General features: G+C 39.9%; 1 protein-coding gene across 16 annotated transcripts in view; it reads left to right on the forward strand.

Moving 5' to 3' along the window:
* The window catches only part of TENM2 (teneurin transmembrane protein 2), a 617,488-nt gene that overhangs the window by 269,349 nt on the left and 322,453 nt on the right, over positions 1–25,686 (forward strand). For 2 of the 16 annotated variants that reach the window (XM_058034870.1, XM_058034872.1), the window contains exon 1: positions 10,775–11,289. The exons of the other annotated variants lie outside the window; for them this stretch is intronic. In XM_058034870.1, coding sequence (XP_057890853.1) covers positions 11,244–11,289 — 46 coding nt within the window. In that variant the 5' untranslated portion in view covers positions 10,775–11,243. Of the gene's footprint in view, positions 1–10,774; positions 11,290–25,686 lie in introns of those variants that run through there. 16 annotated transcript variants of the gene reach the window in all.

The following is a 25,686-nucleotide window of genomic DNA, read 5'->3' on the forward strand; positions in this document are numbered from 1 at the left end:
AATGTCATACATAGCTGATTATAATCGTGCTTCTGTGTAGATGTTATTTTTGTATATTGCTCTGGTCTGTTTATAACCATTAAGAAGGGAATTATGCACAGTAATGTGTCTAGATTCCAAGGAAGTTATTTGGCCTGTACATTATGATTTTTATTTGTTGCTTGGCCGCAGGACAGCATATGGAGTCATTATCCACTTAATAACTGAGATAGCTGCAGCCTCCCTTCCCCCTGGGGAGCGTGGGGCTGGGGGGAGGCAGCATCTGTCACCTGTGCAGACAGACTGCGAGGGGCAGGGTCACCCAGGGCTCCCCTCTCTGCCTTTTCCAACAAGAGTTCTTTGCTTGTGGGCTTTTCTGTTGGGTTTTTAAGTTTTTTGTGGGTTTTTTTTTTTTTTTTTCTACCTGGAATATGAGTTTGCTAGGAAGGTGTAAGCACTGCTGTGGGAATGTCTCTTTGCCCGAGTGCAGAGTTCACTCCCTCCTGCCCTTTGTGGCCCAGCAGTGTGTCAGGGACAGTGGGGCACGTTTGAGTTCTGGGAAGTTTGTGTGCCAAACGTGAAAGATGCAGCTGGGGAGATGAGTTTGATGTACTTTGAGGCCGCAGAGGAACTGGCTGAGTTAAGATTCCAAGCTACTGATTTGCTTTCAGACTGAAACAGTCACATCTTGAACGTGGTCTTTCTAGCCAGAGCAAAAGTATTTCCATGTTTGCATATTGTTCTTTGGAATATGTACTGATTCTGCATGTCCTTGTCTCCCTCTGTTGTTCAATTTCCTACTCTTTTTTGTGTGCTTTTTAATGGCTTTTATTGGTCTTCCTGAATTGTAACCGAGTTGCTAATGGGGCAAGTAAATTTTAATAAGGTTTTATTTGATTTTAACTTCAAGTGTTCAGCTAGGGCTCGTGTAAAAGGTGGCTTGTTTTTTATGGGCTTTTTTTTTTTTTTCAGCAGCAGTGTAGCTAAAAATTCACTGGAATCCTGTGTTTAAAATTGTCAATCTAAACTGAAAACTATAGTCCTTAATTGTTCACATTACTAGCAGCCATCAGCTGTGCTCATTTTGGGTTTTATGCATGAGCTAAACCCATAGTTTATACCTGGGTCTCTGAGAAAATAAAGTATCTGTTTCTCCAGGCACCTACAGCATCAGCCTTGTCATGCTGATGATTGTGGCGAGACAGCCTTGCCATTAGTGCCGGCCCTTTGGCATCTCTGTGCTCGGTGAGATGCTATTCACCGCACATCGCAGCCGCAGTGCTTTCCGAAGGATCCCCGCTCTGCCCTGGCCGGAGCAGTGTCTGTGCTCAGCCGCTGTCAGTCCTGCTGTCTCCCAGCCCCGCTGCTCTCCGCAGGGCCGGCCGGTGCTGCCCTGGGTGCCCGCGGCGTTCCGGGGCTCTGCCGTGCCGCTCCCCGGCCCAGAGCAGCCATCTCCGCTGCTTCTAAAGAGAATCCGTGTGCCGGACCCCCAGGCAGGGGTACCGCCGCTCAGTGCCGTCCCCAGCGCCCCGGCTGCGGTTCGTGCATGCGGGGACAGCGCCCGCGTATCCCCCGGTCCCGCGTATCCCAACCGGTTCCGCGCATCCCCGTGGATCTGTGCGCACCCCCCATCCTTCGGATCCTCCCCGGTCCCGCGCATCCCCCGGCCTGTGCGCATCCCCCGTCCCTCGGATCTCCCGGTCCCGTCCCCCGCAGGTCCGGGGGCACCGCCCGCTCCCCGAGGGCCGCTTGGCCGCCGTTCGGGGCCGGGACCCGCAGGCTCTGCCCGGGGCCGGGAGGAGATGGAGCGAGGCTGGGCTGGCAGCGGGAGCGGCTCCGCTCCGGCCGAGGCTCAGCCCTCGGGGGCCGAGCTTCAGGGGAAAAGAGAAGCAGGAACCATCCTTCCCTTTCCCCAGCAAAGGCAACAGAAAGAATTCAGCTTGCGCTCGTGTAAAAGGCGGTTTGTTTGCCCGAAAGGTGGTTTGTTGTGGCCCAACCAACAAAAAGCCTCCTCAATAGAAAGGTGTCCCCCACCATGGGAGGGGGATTGAAATCAGATGATCTTTAAGGTCCCTTCCGACTCAATCCACTCTATGATTATATGAAAGAAAAAAAAAACCCCGCAGCCAGAGCTAAACTCGGAATTTCTGTCTTCTCTTCACTTTTCTCTCCAGGCAGCAGCTGGGCTGGGCAGGGGGAGAAGGGAGCACTGGGTGCCTGTGTCCCACCACCTTGGTGTGGAGAGGCTCGGGCTGCAAAGAGCCCAGCTTTAAGCAAATGCTGCTTTGGGGACAAATGTCCCCAAGTGAAACCCCCAGCCTCCTATCCCTCGGTGTGGATGCAAATTGTCCTGCTGAGTGTTAAACTCAGTTTCAGTGGTTCTGTGACAATCCACTGTGTTTCTAGCTGAATAGCTTGAGCAGTGGCATCGTCCTTATTTGCCGTTTCAGTAAATATCTCACCTCATAACAAAACTTGTAACCGTGTTACAGGGTCAGTGAGTGTGCAGCTCTGGTTTGGCAGGCTGAGCCTCCCTGCTGACCCTGCTGGCAGAGGTGTGGCAGTCACTGGGGCACCTCTGAGCAGTCCTGGCAGCAAGGAGAGCTTTCTCAGAGTGTGACACAGCAGAGTGCTTGGGTGTTTGGCTAATTCTGTGAGCTGCTTTGAGACCTGCAGAGAAAGCCCTAGAGCTGGTACTGCAGGTAGCTGCCCTACCTGCAGGTTCCAGGGCTGTGTGCCTGGGCAGGAGGTGCCTGCAGCCTCTGATGGACACACCTGGGCAGAGGGGAAGGGCCGTGATTTCCCTGCCCTGGTGTCCCTGCAGTGGTGATTGAGTCCCTGGGTCTGCTCAGGGGGGCACAGCGAATGGGCCACAGGTGTGGGCACTCGTCAGCTCTCCACTCTGAGCTGGTCTGTGCAGCCCAAATGCCTCAGGGTCACCGTCACAGCCAGAGTTACACGAGGGTGGTACGAGGCCCCACAAATGCAAGGCTGTCTGCTGCTTTTCCATGGATGTCATTTCAATGCTGTAAGTAAGAAAAATGTTCTTGTCTTTTGTGTTGGGTGGGTTATCCAGGACAAAAAGTTTCCTCCTGTTATTTTTATGGTAAACATTTGTTTTATCTTGTGGAGTTTAAGCATCAGCAGGTGCTGGAAGTATTTAAATAACATCCTTTCACTGTTCTTAAAGGACCTCTTGATAAACATAAATATTTATATTCTGGTGAATACCAGAACATGCATTGGAACTATTTGGGCCTTGGATCAGACATTGCTTGTGATGTTACAATGGGTTTAGCTAATGCTTAACACACTGAGAAACGTTTTGAAAATGAAATTCACAGTACTATGTGCTTGTTCACACATTTAGTTTCTTTGTCACGAACATGTATTGGTTGATGACAATTAATAGTCTGTGAATTTGGCTGACAGCAAACCTGTTAGTTGAAACAAAAACTAGGTGCTATAGTAGTGATAAGGGCAACAGAGTGCTGATTTTATGCTTTATGATTTATGCTTTGTCTGGCTTCACTCATATCCTTTATGCTAAAAACCCCCAAAACAGCAGCAGCATGGTATTGCTTTAGATTATTATAGTTACTTTGAAACCTTAATCAGCAGAAAAATCTATAATGAATAAGGTTATATGAAATTTCATCAGGGATCCATGTGTTTCTCCATTGAGTTCAACAAGCACAGTTTAGATGGAGATGAAAAAAAAACAGCAAAAGAAAACAGGAGGTTCATGGAAAGAGGAAATGGATGTTATTAGACAATTTGATCACTACAAGATTGCTTGTCTGCTTTGTTGTTTGGGTTTGTTGTGTGTTTGGGATTGTTGTTGTGGTTATTTTTTGGTGTTGGGTTTTTTAAACAAAATTATACCCCTTAATTGTTGTGCTTTTGGTGCTCACTAAGATGAGCACTTTCTGGGAAGTGTGCATGGTGACTCTGTCACGTTGTATAGTGTAGTTATTATCTATTCCTGGCAGCTTCCAGTGGGGTTTTTTTAGGTATTCAGAACCTGAAGTTGCACCATTTTATCCCAGATTTCTTAAGCAAGGGTGAGGTAATTGTCAAAGAGCGTTGGCTGTTCAGCAAAGTTTCGAATTGCGTCCGTGACTGTCACAGGAGAGAGCACGTCAAAAATGACAATGCCTGTAATAAACTGGCTGGGTGAAAAATAGTAAAAGTAAAAATAGTTCTCTCTTCTTTTTGTGTTAATTACTTTTTCACTTTGTCAGAAACTGTTTGTGAGAAAGCTTTTGCTTTAATGAGTCTGTCTTCATAAAGTTGAAGAACATTTCAAATAACAGCCAGATAGTTCACCCATGCTCTTAGTCAGCTGTATAAAAGATGTGGCACAGTCTCAATTGAGTTTCCATGGAATCAAAATCTGTATGTTCTTAAGAAAAAAAAATCTAGGAGAAAATAAAAGAATGTTATTTTTAAATTGGAATCTTTCATAAATATAGTTTATAATTATTACTGATAACTTTAAGAGAATGAATATATCTAAAAAGCCATATCTTGCTATTTATAATCTGATCTGGTTGCATTTCAGAACTGTGAAACAGTTAACATAAAACCAGACCTAAAATGTGCATTTAAATATTTTTTTTTACATTTTAATCATCTGTAATATAATGTCATAGTCACTTTTTATAGCATTTTTAATATGCATATGCTTTTTTGAACGCTTCTGTTATTTTTTAACAATTTACTAAAAATACTATATCTTAAAATTCTGAAGGGTCAATCACATCAAGCTCTTGCTGTTCTCAACATTCTAATCAGCACTTCACATTTACCAATTTTATTTCTTTTTGCTTCAGTGCACTTTCTTAGGGGTATGGCAGGGATAAAGGCAGGAACAGCTTTTGTGGTTGATACCACAGCTTTGCCAAAAACAGTGTCCTGTGTCTGATGAGAGCTGAGGAAATGCCAAATTAAGGTTGCTTTTTATGCCATGTCAACCCTTGTTGGTGGAATTTTCCTCCGTGTGCTGTTCCAAACCAGATGGGGAATAAACCAAACTTTCCTGACCCTGCCTCCCCTTTTTCTTATCAACTCACTGGCTTGAGTCATAGTCTAGATACAGCATGGAGGTGTTTAATACAAGAAGCTTTTGACTCCTATGGCAAGTAGGTTTTGGTTTATGAGATAAGTGGAATTTTAGGTGTTCTGTTATGGTATACAAGTCCTCTTGATCATTACATGGAACAACTTGAAGCAGTTAATGAATTGTCAGCTGTTACTAATAGGGTGTAGACCTAATCCTGTAAGACCTCTGTGCTATAAATATAGTGGGAAAAGTGGAGTTCTGATACAAAAATTGTGGATCAGGACACAAGTAAACAGGAGCAAGTTTGAAAAATATAAGACCTTTGTTACTGTTTTTCATTTCCTCTGTAGTGTCCTGTATTAGAGAGCCAATTTTGTGTTTTCATCTTGTAATTTTACTCTGAAAGTAAAAACTTAGTAATTTATAAAATACTCATTCTGAAAATAAAATTTCTTCCTTGCCTCCATTTTTGGTCATCTCTTGCAGTCTTTTGGCATCCTTGGCTCATGGCATGAATAAAACTTGGCTCCAGCAGGGCAGCAGGTCTTTGTATCCTGACATAAAAGCAAACAATTTTAAAAGGTTTATAGATGTGGTTCTGTGCTTCCACATTTTCAAGGAAATGTGCTTGTGTCAAGATCAGCTGACAAAAAAAAAAGAGTTTTTTGATTACCCTGGTTGTAAGGCAATGACAGCAGTGTCCTTCTAATTTGTTGACATCCTCCTGCTTTTTGCCATCTGTATCATAGGTGTAGCAAAGCAGTGTCTATAGAGGCTGGAATTGAATTCACAGCAGAAATAATCTCAGAATAGAAGTCAGCCTGAATATAGGTCAAGTTAGTGCACAGGAAACCAACACATCTTCAAAGCTGTGGCTCAGAGAGTGCTCAAGGGTATACTTAAGGTATGAATGTTGCATATTAATTCTGGGGACTGGGCAGTAAAACTGGGCTTTGTTCAGTTTCTAAGTGTGTTGCCCTGTACTCTGACATAAATTGTGTGCTCTGTTGCCTCAGCGTAGATTTGTATTTCATGTAGAGAACTTCAATTACCTAGTAGTGAAGAGCATGCTTTAGGAGCCTCAGTGCTCTCTTGGAAGCCAGCCTTTGTCTTTGCGGGCAGAACCTGCCTACAGAGCATGGAGGAGCTCTCAGCCTGTGGCAGGAAGGAATTAGGCACACCTGAACCTTGCAGGTAAATTGTTCTTTCCATCCCTAATGCTAATTGAGGCACAGGAGGTTCACCTGAACTGGCTGCTGTTCAGGCACAGATGAAAGTAATTGGTTTACTGCTGGTTTAAACAATGTAAATCTTCTGTGGGAGATACTTCAGGAATTGTTTGAGCTACTGAGGATTCTTGAAAGGCCTCAGCATGTGACTATAATTGGAGAAAAATTCTAAATGGAAATGTATGAAGCAGACAACAAGTTGGTTCTACAGAAGTCTGATTCTTGAAATGTCGTTTTAATGCGTATTCCTCTATGTTTTTACAAATAAATACAAGGGTGGGGTGGAATTACATGTCCTTTGAAAATTCTGTACCCAAATAGTCAAGAATGTACTGATTATCTCCTATTTTAGTACTTTAGCAGAATTTATAGAAGTACTGATTTCCATTCATTCATGAAATGATTGGTTTCAAAACATATTAACACTTTTGTTTATGGAATATAGAAAACTAGAAATTAACTATGTAAATAAAATAATAACTTAGGTATTAGTTATTATCACTTACTGAGTAGGCAATGATAGGAATCAAAGATTAGTTTCAATAGCCATTAAGAAATCTGCATGAGTCATTACAAGCTGCTTTTGCTGGGATTTTCTTTTTGTTTCCTTTTCAGAACACTTGGCTATCCCTTCTATCATGTAACACAGGCAGTTGTAGATCAATTTGTTCAACCATGCATATAGTGAGTAAGGTTGTACTGTTTGGACCAAATGGAGGTCATAAACAGTTTTAATTTATAATGATGCTATCACATGTATTCGGTTATGCTCAAAAAGCAGAGTTTAAGTGGTTTTATTATTCATAGCAGCAATAGCATCACAGTTTTTCTTCACCCTGCCAGGATGTTGTAGCTTAGACTTGCGCAAGGTCTTTATTTTGTGCCTCTCACCACTAAAATTATGTCTGATCCTGATGCTTCTTTTACCACACCAACTGCATTTCTCATTGTAAATTGGGTGCTGGGTAGTTAAATTTAGGCAATTCAAGACACAAGGGATTTTCTTGCATGCTCTGCCTTCCTTCTAGCCCTTCTGCTCCTCCTGTATTCCCTCTGAGCAGTGAACAGATCCATTCTAGGGAATGGAGGCTGGGGAGAGATGAAGGGCCACACTGTGGCCTTATAATTTTATAGTGCTTGTGCTGTTAGAGATCCACAGGTATTATTGAAACAGGGTTTGGGGAGATGAAGGTGCTACATTTTATTAAACCAACAGATGTAACTGGGGGAAAAAAAAATACATGCTCTCAGAGACAGTCTGTCTTCAGGTCTGAAACAGAGGAAACAAAACCAAAAGGCTGGAAAAATTAATGTTGTGTTTCTGTCACCCAAATAGATAACTGGCAAAGGAAGTCTTTGCTAGATGTAAAATAGAGAAGGATATTGCTAAGAGAAAGTGATCATCGGCCCTTCTGCATAGCCAGAGCTTTTCCTTCAGCTCTAAAGGACTTGTAATGAGTATTTGTGGCTAGGAGTCCCTGTGATGGGTGTGGGAGCTTTCCCAGCCATTTGCCAGGTTGTTGCCCCATCCTGTGCTGTGTGATGCCCCATGTGAGGCCATGTCTTTTCCTGAGGCTTTTAGGGGCTGGATTCAGCACCATTGAAACACAGCAGTGTGGTAAATGTTCTAAAATTGTTCTGTTCCTCCAGAAGTTTGGGTTCGCTGAGGGTGTGTTTGCATGTGGACTAAAACACACAGCAGAGCTATCCAGATTGCTGGCAGAGCAGACAAGTATGGTACCAAGAGGCTTTCTGTGATTAAACTCAAACCTGGCTTCGTCAGGTAAGATTGAGGGGAAAGCTCTGATTTAGTTATTTTCTCTGTAATGGTGAAAGTGTAAGAAAAGGTCTGGAAATCAGCTATTTATATCTCTGCACAAAATGGCATTGCTAGTACATTTTTGTGTGTAGTTATTTTGTAATGGTGTGGTGCTGGTCTGCTCCTGCAGTACTGCTTGAGGAAGCTTAAGTGGAAGCACATTTAACAGCAGTAAAATAGAGTTTTCTCACTCATGTTCATCAAAGCCTTGCCTGTCTTATGGAAATGTGGCTGATTTATAGAGTAACTTCCATAGGAGAATGACTTGCCTTGCTCACTGGAGCTGTAAGGAGTCAAGCACTTCAGTGTCCAAACACTTTTAGTTTGAACACAAGGTCAGTTCTTATAGAAAACAATTTATTTTCTTCAATGTATAAGCTCATGCTTGGTTTTAGCCATGCAGCCTTATGCCTTTCATGAAAACAAACAAGCTGCATGCATGTTCTCAAGTTTTTTTGTTGACCTTGGATGCAAATGCAGCCATTTAATTCCATTGTGAATTTGTAGATAGGCCTGTGAGAGTGAATAAATACTTCTAGAAGTACTGTATGTATGTGTTTGTATTTCCTGAAAGTTGTTGTCATGGATATAATCTAGTACATTGTAAGAGATGTGGAAACTTCTTATCAAGACTTGCATGAGAAAAGCAATTTACAAGTAAGGGTGAGAAAACACAAAATGAATGGGAAACAGGAAAGATCTCTCCCCTAATTGTTCCTGTTTACTCATTTTAAGCAGAGGAGCTTCTTACAGCACTTGGGACTTATTTTTGCTTGTTTTCTTTTCAAAAGGTAGTGAGGCAGTTCCTTTAGAGTATTGACTAATAATACTCTGGGAAAAAAATGCAATAACTAAACTCATGCATCTCTATTTCTCCCTCATCTTTCTCTGGGAAATTTCAGGTGGTGTTAATTTCCATAAAACAGGAGACCTTTAAAACAGTGTAAGGAATCCACTGGACTCCTTACAGCAGCAGAGCAGGAAGGAATTCCTGATCCATCACACACACTGCTGCTGTGTTGGGTCAGCTAGTGCTGCATTGATACACATGCAGAGAGATTTAAAAGCCCATTGTTCTCGTGAATATTTTTGTCCTTATGGTAACTTTAAGTTCACATGATGAAAGCTGCTTAAGAAGGTTAGTGAGAATCTGATTTTAGTGGATCTGTATTTAAGTCTGTGGATTCCCAGTCCCCAGGGATCAAAAAATAAGAGGTGAAATGCTGAAGCAATCACAAATTAATCAATAGGTTGGGGTTTGAAAGTTTAAAGAGTTGTTTTGCAAGTGTTGCTATACAGATATGAAAACTGGATTCCATCTGTCCAGAGCTTACTGTGATGGTTTTTGGTGACAATCTGGAGGCAAACATTCATAGAAAAACATTAATTCTTACGAGTTTTGTGATATAATAATGATGTGAAATTACCTGGGGTTGAAACTGACCCGATTCCCTGATAATAATCTGTGAATCCATCCATATAACCTCCTCTCTGGAACTGGAAAACCCTTACAAAAGAGAATACCAAGTTATTTAAAGCTGTTGCAATATTCCTTCAGGCTACCTGAGTACCTTCAGACCCAGATGCCAGAATGTGGCACTGTGTGGCTTGCATGAGCACTCTTCTGCACAGTCCAGAGCTAGATCCAGATTTTTTTTACATTATTTTCTTTTCCCTAATGCAGTTGACATGGTAGGATCCAACAGCCCAAATAGGGTGCTGCAGCAAAGAAAATATGTCTGTTTTAAGGTTTCTTCCTATTTAATGTTGGCTTCATGTAAATCCTAGAGTGGTTGTGGTCTTGTGTCAGTTCTGCAGACAAGGACTTTGTGTGCTTTGGGCCAGCTGACCAATTGCCAGTTGGCATAAAGCCCATTTGCCTTGACCATGTAAAGGTAGATGGTATGGACAAAGCAAATCAGAGGCTGCCCTGATGTTACGTGTTGTGGTTAGGGAAAAGACCTCCAACCAACCGAAGACCCAAACAATCCACACACATCCCACCCTCATCTTGCATGAAAATGAACCCTGCTTGTATGAGGACTAAATGTGTTGATCTCTTCTAATGGGAATTCAAAATTAAATTTGAAATTTGGGCTTTAGCTTGTTACTGATTTTTAAAAAACATTGGAAATATGAATGTGTCTGATGCACTCTTTTAAAAATGTTAGTCCTGGGTCCAGTTTCTTCTTCTTCTACCACTTTAGAGCAACTTCATCTAGAAATTCCAGGATTAATAAAATTGTCTGTAATACCTTTTTTAAAAACAGATTTATCAACGCTAATATGTTTTGTTGCCATGATAACTCAGTTATCAACATTAAACATTTGTTCAGTTCATTTGTTTATCAGTGGCAGTTTGTTAGTAGTTATAAGTAGAATTCCATCTGCCAGTTAAACTATATTGTAAATTAATGGAGAAATTAGCAGCTCCTGTTTTTTGGGGGGGCAGGGGGAGGCGTCTCTGCTAATGAATATATGAAGTTAATTGCATTTAAATGCATCTCCAGGAGCTGGGTGGGGGGCAGCTCAGGTAGGCTGCACACGAGTGTGCCAGTCAGGCGCAAACAGGCACACACTGTGATTATCTCAGTTTTCAAACCTGGAAGAGACAAGAACGTGTTGCTAAATGAGAGAGGCAGTATGTCATGCTCACTGAGATAAAAACAGAAGCTGCCAGACACTTTGGCTTTATTCTGCGAATTCTTTGCTTCGAAACTCTCCTCTTTTCTTCCGGCTCATTCTGCCTGCCGTTCTCATTCTCCCTCCTTCGCTCGCCGCTGTCGCGATCCCTCTCTCATTGTTCTCTCCCTCTTGCCCGTCTTTGATGCACATACGTTGTCACATTTCATTGACTCTCCCCTCTTCTCTGTTCTTACACTCACGCCTAGTGGTGCTTCAGCCAGAGCTCGCAGCCTCTCCGCCGAGTTTTAGTCATGTGTGAAGCTCAGTTTGATCGAGCGCTCCTTTTCTGCCTTTTCGCTCTCGCCAAAGATTAGAAGGTGGCGTCACATCGCTCCCCGGCTTTTTCCCGCAGGAGGGACTTAAAAGGGACAACAAAAACTAATCACTTCCAATAAGCGTTTTCTTGCGAAAAGGGGACTTGGCTGTGCGATTCGAGGCCGGTGCTAAGGATTGGGAAGGCTGGAGGATGCTTCATACTGCTAACAAGGGAAGGAAGCCTTCAACTGAGGCAGGTAAGAAGTGTCTGAATCCCAGTGTTGTTTTATGGAGTGCTCGCTCGGAGCGGCGGATTTCAGCCCTCGGTAACTGAGGCAGGCAACTGCAGCAAGAGGCAGCATCGGTGTGGTATCAGATTCCTTTTGTTTAACATGTAAAGTCTGTGCTGGAAATTGAATTAGAGATGGGGTTCTGAGGGCACTGTGTTCACAATGACTGCTTGGTTTTTTTCTCCCCCATTTTCTCTGTGTATCAAAATAAATCAGAGAGCCAGCTTTTGTGAAAGCTGGACTTCGCTTAAGGTTAAATTCAGCGCTGAAATCTCAGTGTAAGAAAAGCTTTAGAGTCTTAGAACCCTCAGGGAGCTTGCATTCTGCAATTTGATTGCAACAGCTCAATTTAAAAAATGATTTACTTTTTTACAATTTATTGTAAGGTAAAATCTAGCATTGAGTTTGGATCTAGGTGAATATGGTTTGTTTGCCTGGCATTCTGTCGGATGAATAGCTATACCCTTTCAGACATACTGCAAAACCTATTTTGTGTTTATGTTTTGTAAATTGAGATTAAGTAGCATCCTGAATGAAATACGTGACTAAAACTCATAAAATGCATCTGTGTTTAGTAAAGCAATCACCAAATTAGAATAATGGATTTATGTCAGTTGTCAAATGGAGTTAACTCTGAAAGTGCTGTCCACAAGTGCACTTGGATTACAATAAAGGGCTTTCTGTTTAACAGTTATTGAGAGGAGCTAATTTATCAGGCAAAGCCTATGAACTTAAGTCTTGTGATAATATAAAATTCTATAGCCTAAAGGGTTTGTGGTTTTGGGAAACGTGCCCTTTTATTCTCTATAAAAATACATTAAGGTTTTATAGGGATTCAAAAGGCAAAAATAATTTTAGTAAGTGCTTTTTATTCACAGCTGGAATATTTAACTATTGGGATGCCTGTTTCTGTTCATTACTGGCTTTAGTGCCTTTTTTTCTCCCTGCATTTTACAATTGCTCTCTGTATCAGCAAACTGACTCAAAATAGGAGGAAGGGATTCTGAGCAGCAGCGATATTCTGAATTTCATTGTCACACTGAAGAGTGAGCAAGCAGTCAAGGAGAGTTAGACCATTATTAGGGCTCGGGAAGGAAGCAAATCCTGTTGTAGTGATCAGAGTTATTTGCCAAGTGGAGCACTTGCTGCCTGGCTCTGAGCAGAGCTGGGAGAAGCTAACTTGGTGAGCTGTCATCAACAGCGATGGCTGGGCAGAATGTCGTGGTGCAGAGCTACAGATGAGCACCTGCAGAGTGAAATCCATCTGTTCACCTGAGAACTTTGGTCCTGCTGCAGGTTCCCCCCAAGGCTGGGTGCTGCCTGCAGCCCCCTGAACGTGCAGTGCCCCAGCAGGGCTGGGTGTGTGTGCAGGGCTGCCTGGAGCCCCCAGGGCAGCACAGTCTCCCCTGGTGAAGGGCACTTCAAGCCCTGCTCCTTCCTCCAGTGGTAGTTATTCATTCACTTTCATCCTCATACAAAGGCACAGATTTTTTTTTTTGTTCCTAAAGACTTGTGATCAGAACTTGCGAATGTTTCGCTGTTTTGCTGTGCATATTTTTGCTTCTTATCTATGGTTTTGCTGAACTTGTTTATTTTTTGGCATTGGAATTGCCGCTCCAGCTCTGTTTCACCTTTCAAAATGTTTCTCTATGTTCTTCCAAGTTCTTTTTATGCTTCAGTTCTGTTTAGGCACATGTTGGGTCAAACTGAAATTAGGAGTAAATTCTCTGACAAAAATAGAAGTTCTGGATGTAATGTGGTACTTTAAATGGTATTTTGTGACTTAAAGTATATATGCGTATAAATAGTAGATGAATTCTGGTAGGAATTAGTCATGAAGACTGAGGTCCTTATGAAATGGCAGGAGAGCGGAAGGTTGAAGCTGAGCCACCTTGATGTGCTTGAGCCCAGAATGCAGGATCTGAATTGCAGAGCATTTATCTCTGCTTTTGGCATTTGCTAACTCTGCCCTACTAGATGTTAAATGGGTGATTAATAGAAATAGCAGCATTTTACTGATGTTCCAGTAGATGTTGCTGGAGAGCAAAGTTAAGACTCTTCATCTAGAGAAAGAAATGCAGTGAGATTACAAAAACCAAAGAAAAACCTGAAGGCTGTTGGTAGTTCCATACTATGAGATCAATAATTTTTACATCATTATTGTAGATGCTGTTCCATCTGAAAACCTGAAGAGACACATGCTGAAACGAGGCACATGCAAATACAACCATGTGTCTTTTTTAAAGGTTTTTAGTTTTTCCTTACCTCTTCAAATTTTATCACTATTATTGACAATGTTTGATCTGGATTTTCTTAAAGGAAGGGCTGAAAGAACATCCCTGAAAGTTAGGGGCATTTTTGTTGTGCTTTTTGTTTTGTTTTAAATAAAGCCATAAAATACAGGTGTTTAATTATAAACTAAGATAAGATAAGTAAATGCATGCCACCTCAAAATTAGAGTTCTAGTACAGTAGAGTTGCTTTCCTTTGAGAACAGCAAGAGCTTACCAAATCAACACATAAAAGACAAAAAAAAAACCTCTTAATTTGTATGTTATTTTATGTGTGCTTTTTTATCTATTAACAATTGTGAGTTACCATCTTCTTATGTGATTAAATTCTGAGAGAAGCCCTGATGAGTGTCAGATCAATAAATTGGAAGCACCTAATGGCAAATGTGTGAATAGTAAACTGTGATGTTCTATGCTAAAGCTACTGGTTTAATTAATCTGGTAAAATGATAAAGCAGTCCCAAAGGAGTGGAGGATTTTAGTACACAGGCACTAACTGATGCAATTTCAGGCAACCACTGACCTCTATCTGTGGGAATATTTATTTTTGGAGGTGATCACCAACTGTAACTGATTTCAAATTCAAAACACTAATGTGTGTTGTGTTTCTTTAATCCTAGCTTTTCATGTAAAGCAGGATAAATATGCAAAACTTAGGCTAGTCATGCTAAAAATACAATCTCTCTGTGTGCAACTGGTTTGTACTTATTTGTACCTTAAATAAAAAAAGACAAACTAGAATTGTTTGAAGACCTTTTAGAGAAGAGATCTCAGTTTATATAATTAAAATTACTATGTTTGGCTGAATTTTATGATACATAGGAGCATGCTTTTATTTTGTTTGTTACTTAATGTGTAAGAAAATTTCAACTTTAGCTTATAATTGGGGAAAAAATGTACATACAAAATGTGTGCCAGATCTCTACAGTCACCTCTCATGTAATTAGCATTGTATGCTATTTACTTATTGTGGTTTAGATTTAGTATTTTTATGGGGTTTGCAGATGCATGTGCCAAAAAGAAGCTTTATGTTGATTGGAGTTTTGTTATTGTTGTTGATTTGGTTTGGGATTTTATTTCCAATATAGGTTTGCTATTGCTAATAGGGATTTCCTTAATGTTCTGCTTCTTTAATTTATTGCTCAATTTGTGCCTGCACACAACTGTGTACATGCTAAGGTAATTTCTTAACCTTCAGAAAACTGTCTGTGTACTTGGTATGCCGAGGAAGTGAAATCTTTCTGCATTTCATGAGTATAGTTTAGGAAATGTAACACTGAATGTATTTATTGAATGGGGAGTAGTTTTTGTTTTCAAACTTAGTAGTTCCCACTATTTTAGAGACCATTAGCCATGGCCATTAAATGTTGTGTCTCAGTCGGCCATGGCCCAAAGTTCACGAGCACTTTGACATTTTTAAAATTCTGCGTCATTCAGAAAAATAAGCCTGACTTTTTCCAGTGAGAGCATCACCAGAATTATGTTCTCGTACCTTCCTCACTCCCAGACTTGTCAATTCAATGAAATGGTACATAATTTAGTTTAAAAGACTGTAATATGTCACCAGTTTCTAAAGAGAATTCCCTGTTGAAAACATTGGCAAATTCAGTTTAAAGGCTTATGACACAATATAGCCCTAAGGAATAAACTTTTATCTTTGTATTTCTCAGTTCTCAAAGTCATGAGGAGAAAAGCAAGCATACTTGTATACTGGAACTTTATTTAGGATGTCACTCCTGAAAGCTCAGAATAGCTACACAAGGTCAATAATTCTGGCCACAATTGAGTTTAGTGCCATAATTATCAGTAGCAGCAATAGTGCATTTCTAGGTTTGTCTCTGGATGCTTATTTATGTGTAAACAATATCAAAAATCTGAATCTGTGTGTTTTTATTTAAGCCCATTTGAAATTTAAAAATACTTACCTGGTCTCACGTTATTGGAACTGAGGAGGAATAGATACCTAGGAATCTGCACTAAGTTATTGACACATAAAGCTGGGATGTGTACACAGGAAAATGTACTACAGATAATAGTAATTTAATGACTTATTTGTGAGGCTTGCATCCATATCAGAGACTATGAAGTACATATTAAAATATGTAAATAAAAATGCGAAAAAAAGTAATTTTAAAAACTAGAAATAGGATTTGGCAATGAAGTCATCTTAAAAATCTACAGGAGGACATGGTTGTATATATTTTCCTCATTAATGATGCAGTAACTCAAAGTATGGGATGTAAGTTCTCTGAGCTGGATTGTGTAGAATATATTTAGCTAGCAGAGTTCTTACTCTATGCATGCAATTTTTGAAGATACAGAGATCAGTTGCTATCTAGAGCTTATATTGATTTAATAAAATTCAACCTGTAGCTCATAGCTGATTCCAAATCAAATAAAATTTGGATTCTGTTATCACATGGAATATGATTATAACATGGTAAAACACTGCATTAGAGGGCTTTATCCCCCTGCCCTCAAAAATAATTTATTTCTAAAAAGTGAACAAGCTTTTTTGAGGAAGCTTTTTTGGAGCAGGCTGTTGTTTTCAGACTGTTCTCCTAAACTTACCATTGTCTGTGAGATTTCAGGAATAAAATCATATGGAAGCGTCTTATATGTGGGCCTTCTCTATAAAACATTGGAAGCGTTGGAAAACCCAATATATGTTTGCTTGGAATTTTGTTATGGAACTGAATACTGAGTATTTTCATCTGGAGAATGTGCCTTTGAATTGTCACCTGTTAATTTTGTATATATTTGTGCTAATGCCTCTTGTTGTATTTGACCACACAGTCCCACCAAGTAATGGCTCTTAACAGTGTCAGTTATTCTAACATTGTTAGGGAGGAACACAGTCTCTTCTGTTCCCCTCATTTCTCTTTGTTACTGGATTAATGTCTATTTTGAATAGATTTTAGTTGACAAATTCAACTCCTTCAGTCCTTTCTGTTTGGTCTAAATGTCAAACCCAACACAGGCTTTTGTGGAGGATTTTTTTTTTTCCCCAGGCAGCACAATGGAGACAAGGAATCTGCTGCAAGATGTTATCCTTTGGTGGGAGAACAAGGCTTCTACTGAGCTGGGAGAGACTGGTCTCCTCTCCCCACACACAATAATGTCTGTTTTTCAGTAATTCAGTGTGTCCGACCTGTAGCACTCCCTCCCCAGCAGATATTAATGCTAAATGAAACCTGGTTTATCTCAGTATTTATATCGATATTCATAGTTGTAGCCTGATTCTGTGCATAACTGATAAGGTGTGGTGTGTTTGCGTTGGAAGGACACAAAGAGAAGAGGGGAGAAAAAACAGCAAGAGATTTTTGCAGGAGAGACACCATTTCTGAGAACAGTGTGGGATTAAAGTCAAAACTGTAACATCAGAGACTGAATGCAGATTTCTTTTAAAGTCAACCTATTGTACTATTGCTGTGGTGTGAGTGCATGGACATAAATAATGTATATGTGCTATACATATATACATGCAGTCTCTAGAGGTCAGTAGAATGTAAGGAATGGACAGATGTTCAGTTTTCTAATATGAGACTTTGAGATGCAGCATATCAGTTCTTGCAACCTAGGAAAAGATGAATATGTTTGTAATGAAATTTGGAAGAGAAGTAATTAATCAGAGTTAACAAAGAGCTGAATGGGGGAGAATCATGTCTGTCGTGTTGCGGAAATGAGTGTAAATTATTTGTTTTGGGCAAATTCCTGATAAATGCTCATTTGCGTTCTGAGAAACTTGACAGAGATCCAAAACATGATTATTGTATTATAGCTCATTATAGTGCATCTCCTTGCTACCTTTTCTGAGAGGATCTTGTAGAAGGGCTGCAATAAAATTTAAAATGGTGTTTTGAGACAGCACATGTCAAATGCAAAGCAAATCAAGGCTCCAGTGTGGGCAATGTATTTTCTCTTCCTGTTTACCCTGTTAGCCATGGCCAGCCTTAAAACATCGTTTCATCCTTGTTCACCACTTTCTAATATGCAATCTTCTGCGTTAACTGATCATTTGCGGTTGAAGGTTCTGTTTTCTTTTATAAAAACTGTTTGCACACAATCACAGAATCATTTAGGTTGCAAAAGACCCCAAGATCATTGAGTCCAACCTGTGGCTGATCCCACCGTGGCAGCCAGACCAGAGCACTGAGTGCCACACCCAGCTGTTACCTGAGCACCTCCAGGGATGGGGACTGCACCTTCTCCCTGGGCAGCCCCTTCCAATGCCTGACAGCCCTTTTTGTGAACAAATTCTTCTTCATGTCCAACCTAAACATCCCCTGATGCAGCTTGAGGCCATTTCTCCTTTTCCTGTTGATGGTTCCCTGGGAGCAGAGCCTGCCCCTCACCCGGCTGTGCCCTCCTGTCAGGAGTTGTTCAGAAGGTCCCCCCTGAGCCTTCTTTTCTCCGGAATAAACACCCCCAGCTCCCTCACTTGTTTGACTCTCCACCCCCTTCTGCAGCTCCATTTCCTTGTCTGGACATGCTCCAGCAGTACATTATCCAGGCTAGAAAGAAATCCTGACTCCAGAGTCAGGCTGAGTCACGATGACACATCTGTATTGTTGTATTGTAAACAATGGGGTTAGATTTAAGTGGAGTTAGATGTTAAATTGTTTTATATATATAGATCAAGGTCTTTAGAAATTAATGGTTCATATGCTCTCCATTTCTCTCCATTAACAGGCTTTTTGGGTGGTATTTGACATCTTTCTTCTGTTCATGTTGTAGTTCTGCTTTGCCTTGTGAAATATTGATAGGACAATCCCTGTCATGGAATTAGTTAGATCGTCAATTCCCTTTTTACTTGCCTTCTGGTTATTTTTGTTAGTTTGCCTGGAAGCTATGCTTCAAAAATCTCTGTGATCTCCCTAGATATTCTGGAAGACATCTTTCAAAGTAGTTTACACAACTTGTTTTAATGGTGAGCTAAACAGAGCCAATTATTGCATGAATCACTCTGGTTTTCTTTTTTTGCTGTTCTTTGACTGTATTGAAAACTTTCTATAAGAATTAGATGTGACAAAATGAAGTTGTAGAAGTGGATCTCAAACATCAATGTATCTGCTTTTGCAGAAACAGGAAAGCCACCCGCTCAGTTTGTATTAAATTTATGCTTTTAACATAACATTGTGACGGTCATAAAATATGTACTTGGGTTCATCATTAATACATTGTGATAAATAGTGAATATGCATTGATGTTAATGCAGTCTAATAGTTCTCCACATAAGCAGCACATAAAACTTTGAAGATCAGCCCGGTTCTAGTGTGTGAAGTTGCAATATCTGATTATATGAAAACATCGCCTCTGTACATGGTGAAGAACTGGCTTCCTCAATTTGAAATTATGGCAGACCTTTGGGTTGAGTTGGTTTATGATGATGTATTTTATTTTGCTTTCCTGTTGTTTGTATGATTAGGCACAAAATAATTATATTATAACAGTAATGGTCCATATTTTTAGCTACAAAGTCTCTTACCTACCTGAGAACTGTGTTAATGTTTGTGGGGACAAAACTGAGTTTCAGAGTTATCACTTCTAAAAAACATCTGTTGTCATATTGATTGTTTCCCCCCCTTTAAGAAGTGCAAGCAAAAGAATAGTGAGAAGGTGAGGATTAGACTCAGCAGCATTGATGGTGGAGATGTAGCTTTGGTTTCAGGAAATGAAAGGAGTGGATTGTTCCTTATATCCCCAGTCAGTTACATAAGGGAATGGGAAATTAATGGATACAGCAAAAACAGAGATAAGATTTTGTATTTTTCTAAAAGGACATTTACCTTTCAAAAATACATAAACCAATGGTTTTAAACAATAATAAACAGCAGGCAAAGTTAGTTTGTGTTGTTCACTCTATGTTTCAAGGCATACTAGTAGGAAATGCTGGGTTCTTTTGAGTTTACAGCCTAGTAGGCAATCCAGTCATAGGTAATCATAATATTAAAGAATGGTCTATGTAATTAGCTGTGATTGTGGAGAACTTGATTTCATTACTCAGTTGGTCCCATAGTTCTTTGTTGAGTGTTTTATTTCTTTGTGAGAAGAGGTGTATGCTTAGAAAACAGGACAAAAGTTCTTGGCTTCTACAACAAACACCACAGAACTCTGAATTATGTGCAGACTTGAATAACCATGAGATCTGGATTTAGAGAAATATGAAATGACAGTAATAACCAGTATCACTGTAAAATTACAAATTATTTCAATTTAAGTGATTTCATATTTCTGCACACATTTTTAAAGTCTGTCACCATAAGCTGTTGACTTCATCTTGAATGCATTCTGCAGTCTTGACAGTTGAGGATTTGTTAATACTAAATCAGTAATTGTTGGCTTTGAAGAGGGATCCAGCATCTTCAGCAAGAGCTTATTAAACTGTAAAATATGGATTGCCTTTACCCTAATGGCCTCTGAATCCTATTACCATCCCATTAGAGAGTGTGGGATTTTAGTAATTCTGTTGTTGTTTTCAGTGGGCAGCAAGTACAATGGGGAAGGGCAGGGGTTAATGCAATTCATCTCCTGTAATAGTGTAACAGTGAGTCCTTTATCATTCCGTGGGAGTTTTTTCCTTCCTGCAGGGAGAGTGTCTGCAGCCAGAACAAGTCCCCCACGCCCAAAAACCCACCAGAACCCCTCGAGGTTTCCTTCATTAGCACCACTTTGTAAACACAATAGAACTGAGTTGATAAATAAGTGCCAAGCAGGCTGTGGTATAGGAGAGTTCTCAAGTGCAATCATTGTGCCAAGAGGTATATTGAAAAAACTCTTCAGACAAGATCATTATTTTTTAATTATTTAATTGCATCAATGCTGTAGTATTCTGATTGGTTTACAAATATATGGAAGCATCCTATTCCTTTCCCCATAAATTCAGTATCAGAAGTGTAAACCAAAATGTAAAGGAAAGGAGGAGAAAACAAGTGGTAGAGCAAGAGTGAAACTTTCGAATATAAAATAATGATTGCTTATTTTGATCTGTATAACCTACCTCCAATGATAGTCTTACTAGACGAATAATCTCTTTAAAGTTTTCACTAGAAAGGAACGTGAAGCATTAGCAGTTATTAAGAGGGAGTAGAAGAAGTCATGCACAGGGGGTTTGTCTGCCTTCAGTTGTGCACAAGGCCAATATGTAAATTTTTTCAGCACCTGATATGATTTTTTTTCCCCCCAAGTGTTCTGTGGAGATTGATTTGACAGCTAAATTCCAAATGCTAGAGGCAACTTGCTTCTGATTTCAGAACAGGATCAAAAAGGGGGTGATTTCAAACAGATACTGCAGAATCAGCTGAGAGGGACCTGTCAGGGTAGCTTTTCTAATAAACTAAATCTGATACACTGATGTGCATACTCTGTTGAATAGGGGTTAGTTTGATTCATGAGATGCTTCCAGCTAATAATTTTCTTTTTAATTAGAGATAAAATGGATTGTTAGTCAGGGCAGTTACTTTACCATTATTTATTTAAGAAAATAGAGGGTATTTGTATGGATTGGAGTCTTCATAACTAGTTTTCCTTTGTTTTCTTCAGTGTTTGTATTTTGTTCAACTGTTGTGGTGCCTATAAATACAGCAGCTTTATTATGAATAACCAAGATCTTGTGTGCAAACAGTGAGGGGGGTAGAGCATAATCTGATAGATGAGTGACTACTGCTTAAAGCTTAATGAGTAAAGGTCATGTGAACAGCCTTTTATGTCCTTCCTGTGTTTATTTGTGCCTTTTGCATGTTTGGCAACAGAGCCCAAGAAAACAAAAGAGAGACGTCCTTATAGAGGTGAGATCTTTGAGATCAAGTGCTCTATAAAAACTGATCAGCTCATCTTTGCAGTCTTCCCTCATTAATTTTGTGGGCCTTTGCAGTTGTTGCACACACACACTTCCTCCTCTGTGGCCAGATCTGTTTTCTGACACTGGTAGTGCTGGGTCTTGGAGAGAATTGATTGATTACCTCCTGGTCTTTCTGCATTCATTCCTTCCCAGAATGGAGCATCACCATTGCTCCCCCTTCCCATGAGGGCTGGAAAGAGAGAGCCTGGACTCATCTGCTGTGGGAGTTGCACATGGATAATCTGTTCTCTTAAACTATAAAATCAGGGACCAGTAACCCAGTTTCTTTCCTGGGGAATAGATAGGTTCTATTTTACAGGCAGTGAAATTTAAATGCCTGGCAGTATGCTGTACAAGTAGGTCAGTGTTATAGCTGGAACCAAGTCAACTGATTTGTCAGAAAGCTATTTTCCCTCCTGAAAGCAGCCTCTTCTTGACCCTGCATTGGGTAGAGTCCATGTAGGTCAGTCTAGTTCTGCTGAGTGCTGAACAAGTCTGTGGGAAGGTATGATCTGCTTCCTTGAGTTAATAATCTAATTATAGTCTGCTTACAGAAAGCTGTAGTATCTAAATATTTTAAGGGTTTTCTTCTTGCTTATGAGCAAACTTAAACAAGATTCTACTAGAAGAAATGTGCTTACTTTAGAAAACAGCTTTGTTCTACAAAATCTCAGAATGGATCTTTGTTCTAATCAGTAGGACCTAGGTAATAACAATAAAATGAGAGAAGATATATTGCATTTTTATTGAGGTTTTGTTTTCATTTCAGAGCATAGTAAACCAAAAAATCACAAAGTAGCTGTACTGGTATAAATCCCAATTAATTTGCAAACTCTGATGTATGAAAATGGTGGGGCTCAATAAACAAGGTTTTACAATAAAGGTGTTCTAAAAATAATCCTTGTAATCACAAAATCGTAACCAAGGGCAGTGTTGCAGTACTTCTGCTCACACTTTGTGTAGACCAGGGAAATCATGACCAGCAGCGACAGAGTTTGCTTTGTGCAGGTGCAGAGCCCAGTGTGTGAACCAGGACCGTCTGAAAAGCTCATTTTTTTTCAGGGATGTGATGTCCAGTAGAGACATGAAGGATCTCAATGCTGTTGCCTTCAGCCCTGCTCCATTTGGTCAGTGCTGTTTTACGTATCCAACAGGGTGGTGCAGCCTCTGTGATCACTGGAGATGTCAGAACACGTGTCTGGTGTGCTTCCTATACAGCCAAGTTTTAATTTGAAGCCCTTATTTTATATTGGATTATGATTTATAGTGCTACACTTTCTTAGGAATATAGTTAGTAGAAGACCTTTTCCACAAAAAGCCACTTATTGCAACATTGCAACTTTTATTTCAAACCTACACTGAGATATATATATATATATATGTATATATATATATATATCAGTGTAGATTTGAAACAAAAGTTTGAATTTTTAACATATACTTATATATAATATATATATTTTGTTTATATGTTTTAAATTGCTGACTTAGAATGCATTGTATACTGGGAAGTGCTAGTGTGGATTTGTGGTGTTTGGGGGTTGTTTTTCGAGTACAAGTTCTATTTTAAGTACATTGTGATTAAACTGAAACTACATAAAGAAACCCAAACTTTAAAACAATTAAGTTTATTTTAGTTGGCTTTTTGCATCTGAAAGCTGAGCTTGTACTGTAAGTACTAAAATTAATCTGCCATCAAAATCATATTGTCTAAACATTTGACATATGCCAGAGAGGTGGAGAGGGGAAACAACAAACAAACAAAACATTTGTGCCAAAGAGCTGCTTTTTAAATTAGCAAACAACATTGATGTCTCATCCCAAATAAGAGAGCAGAATCTAATAAAGCATATGCAGTATTTTCATTTTAATCTGTAAACTATAACTGGGGAAACACTCAGCAAAGGTGGAAGTAGCCAAAAGAGAGGTTAAGAATTGCTTTGTCAGGAATGAAATAAATTTGATGCAGATTTAGTGGTCAGTTGTTAAACCCTGGACTAATAATTTAAGTGAAAGGTTGCAATCTAGTTTCTGTAATGTAATGAAAGAGTGTACCTGACTATTGAAGATCATTGATCTAATTATTAATTGTTCTTTTGAATTGAAATTTGTTTCTCTCTGGGCTTAGTAACATTTTATTGTACTTGAAATTGGCTCAAAAGGAAGATGGAAATCCAAACAAGTAGGCTCGTCCTTTCAAGCCCCCCGAAAAGATTTGATTGCTGGAAGGACCTTTCTGCAGCTGATGTGATTTTTCTGTATACTTGAGTTACTAAAGAGTTCTTCATTTCAGTGACAGATCAAAAGTCTTTCCTTGGTTTCAGTTGCATGGGTTTGCATGGGTTTGCATGAAGGATGAGGCCCAGAATGCCTGGCTGCTGTGGGCAGTGCAGGGACAGCAACCTGCTGCCCCCAGGTGTATTTCAGGAGATGCCCTGTGCTCCTCTGGGTGTCCTTGGCTGTGACATTTTGTCTGCAGTGGACATGGAGCCTAAGCAGGATGATCAGTTGTTGTTTGGATCACAGATTTGCTCTTGGTCACATTGGAAATAACTTCCTTCCAAGAACTAATTTGGGAAGGGTAGAGCCTTGTTATGCAAAGGCAGGTAACATGAAAGGTTGAGCTTATCATCTAAGAAACCCCCTGAAAATTAGTTCTTGCTTTCAATTTTTTTATCCTGGCATGCCACATGGGGGAAAAGCCAATAAGCTAATTGAGTCAGGATTATCTTTGTTCTGCTGTAAGCCAGCAGAAATGTCTGTTATTTTTCTGAAAAGGTCTGCTGAGGTAACAGGAGGCCCAGGATTGAAAGGTGCCATCCTGCTCCTGCCTCCCACCCCTGCTGTTTTAAACAGCAGGAACTGCAGTTTCACATTGATCAGCTGAAAAGCCCAACCTAAGAAGTTTGAGAGATCTTTTCCCAGGGATGTCGATTTGAAATTGATGTTTTGAGGGCAGAAAAATCTGCCCACCTACAATTCTATTAATAAATAAGAAATGGTGATTAGTTCTTGAGATTTTTTGCGTGTTGGTGACCAGCTAACAGTCTTTTCACAGAAATGTGCAAATTGGAGTTTTTCTTAGCTCAGGTTAACTGACCAGTGGGATTGGACCTTTCAGAGAGTTTGGCAAAGGACAACAATCTCTGTTGATGTTTGTCCATGTCAGACTCAAACTGATTTTATACAGGATATCCCTTTTCTGGTTATGGGAGCTTTACCAGCCATACTTAACCAAGTTTAACTTGTTTGATTTCTTGCTTAGAATTTCTCATTAGCTTGTCTAAGCAGGGAGCCATTCTGGCCTCAGAATGGAATTTTCATTATTTTTGTATCATTCATGATACTCTGAATTCATTCAGGGTTGTGTAATGCAATATCCTCTTTGCCAAGTAGAAGTGCTTCCTATGCAATCTCAGCATTGTGTTCCAAACCCTTGCTCAGCTGCAGTTTTTGTACAATGTGTTTGCAATACTTGTATATTTAACTAGAGCTCTCCAGATATCAATAATTCTGTGTGGTGGCACATGTGGAGTGTTTTAATATTTATTCCTTTGCTGCCTTCCGATGGGGGGAAAAAAACCCCTTTCAACTACATTAACACAAAGCCTGTCTGCATCAGTTGCTCTGCTTTTTAATGAAAACATGGAGCTGAATTTGTGAATGAGTTTGTATTCTGGTAACTCTGGCATTTGAGAGACAAAAGTGACACTGACTGCAGCAAATTATCTGATTCAGAGAGAAGGTTTGACTATTCTAGATGCTTCTGACTGTGTGAAAGCCAGACATTGCTTAGACTTTTATGAAATGCCAACATTCTGACCATCAGAAAGTGGAAGAGTCACTGTTGGCTTCCCCACTGTAATCTTTCTCCTTTAGAAAGGGAAAGTTATCTTCAGTACAAATACTGCTGTTCCTAATATGTAATTGTGAAGCAATGTTCTGATATGTTCCTTTTACTTCCTCAGCAAAGTTGTCAGCACAAGTCTATATTAACCACTTACAAAACCCCTCTGGATGTATATGGAAAAAGTGGTGCATAGAAAAATTAGAAACCAGATTTATAAAATGAGAATTTGGGGAATTGGCAATTCCTTTTCAGTCTGAAGCCAGTTAATTTAGAGTGATTATTTTGATCAGCGCTATATGGAGTTAAATCCCTCTCTGGATATTTTCATTTTCATTCTTCACTGCAATTTTGAATGCATCTTTCAACTAGTAGAGAATTAATTTG

Source organism: Melospiza georgiana, chromosome 15 (assembly GCF_028018845.1).
Source record: "Melospiza georgiana isolate bMelGeo1 chromosome 15, bMelGeo1.pri, whole genome shotgun sequence".
Taxonomy (NCBI): domain Eukaryota; kingdom Metazoa; phylum Chordata; class Aves; order Passeriformes; family Passerellidae; genus Melospiza; species Melospiza georgiana.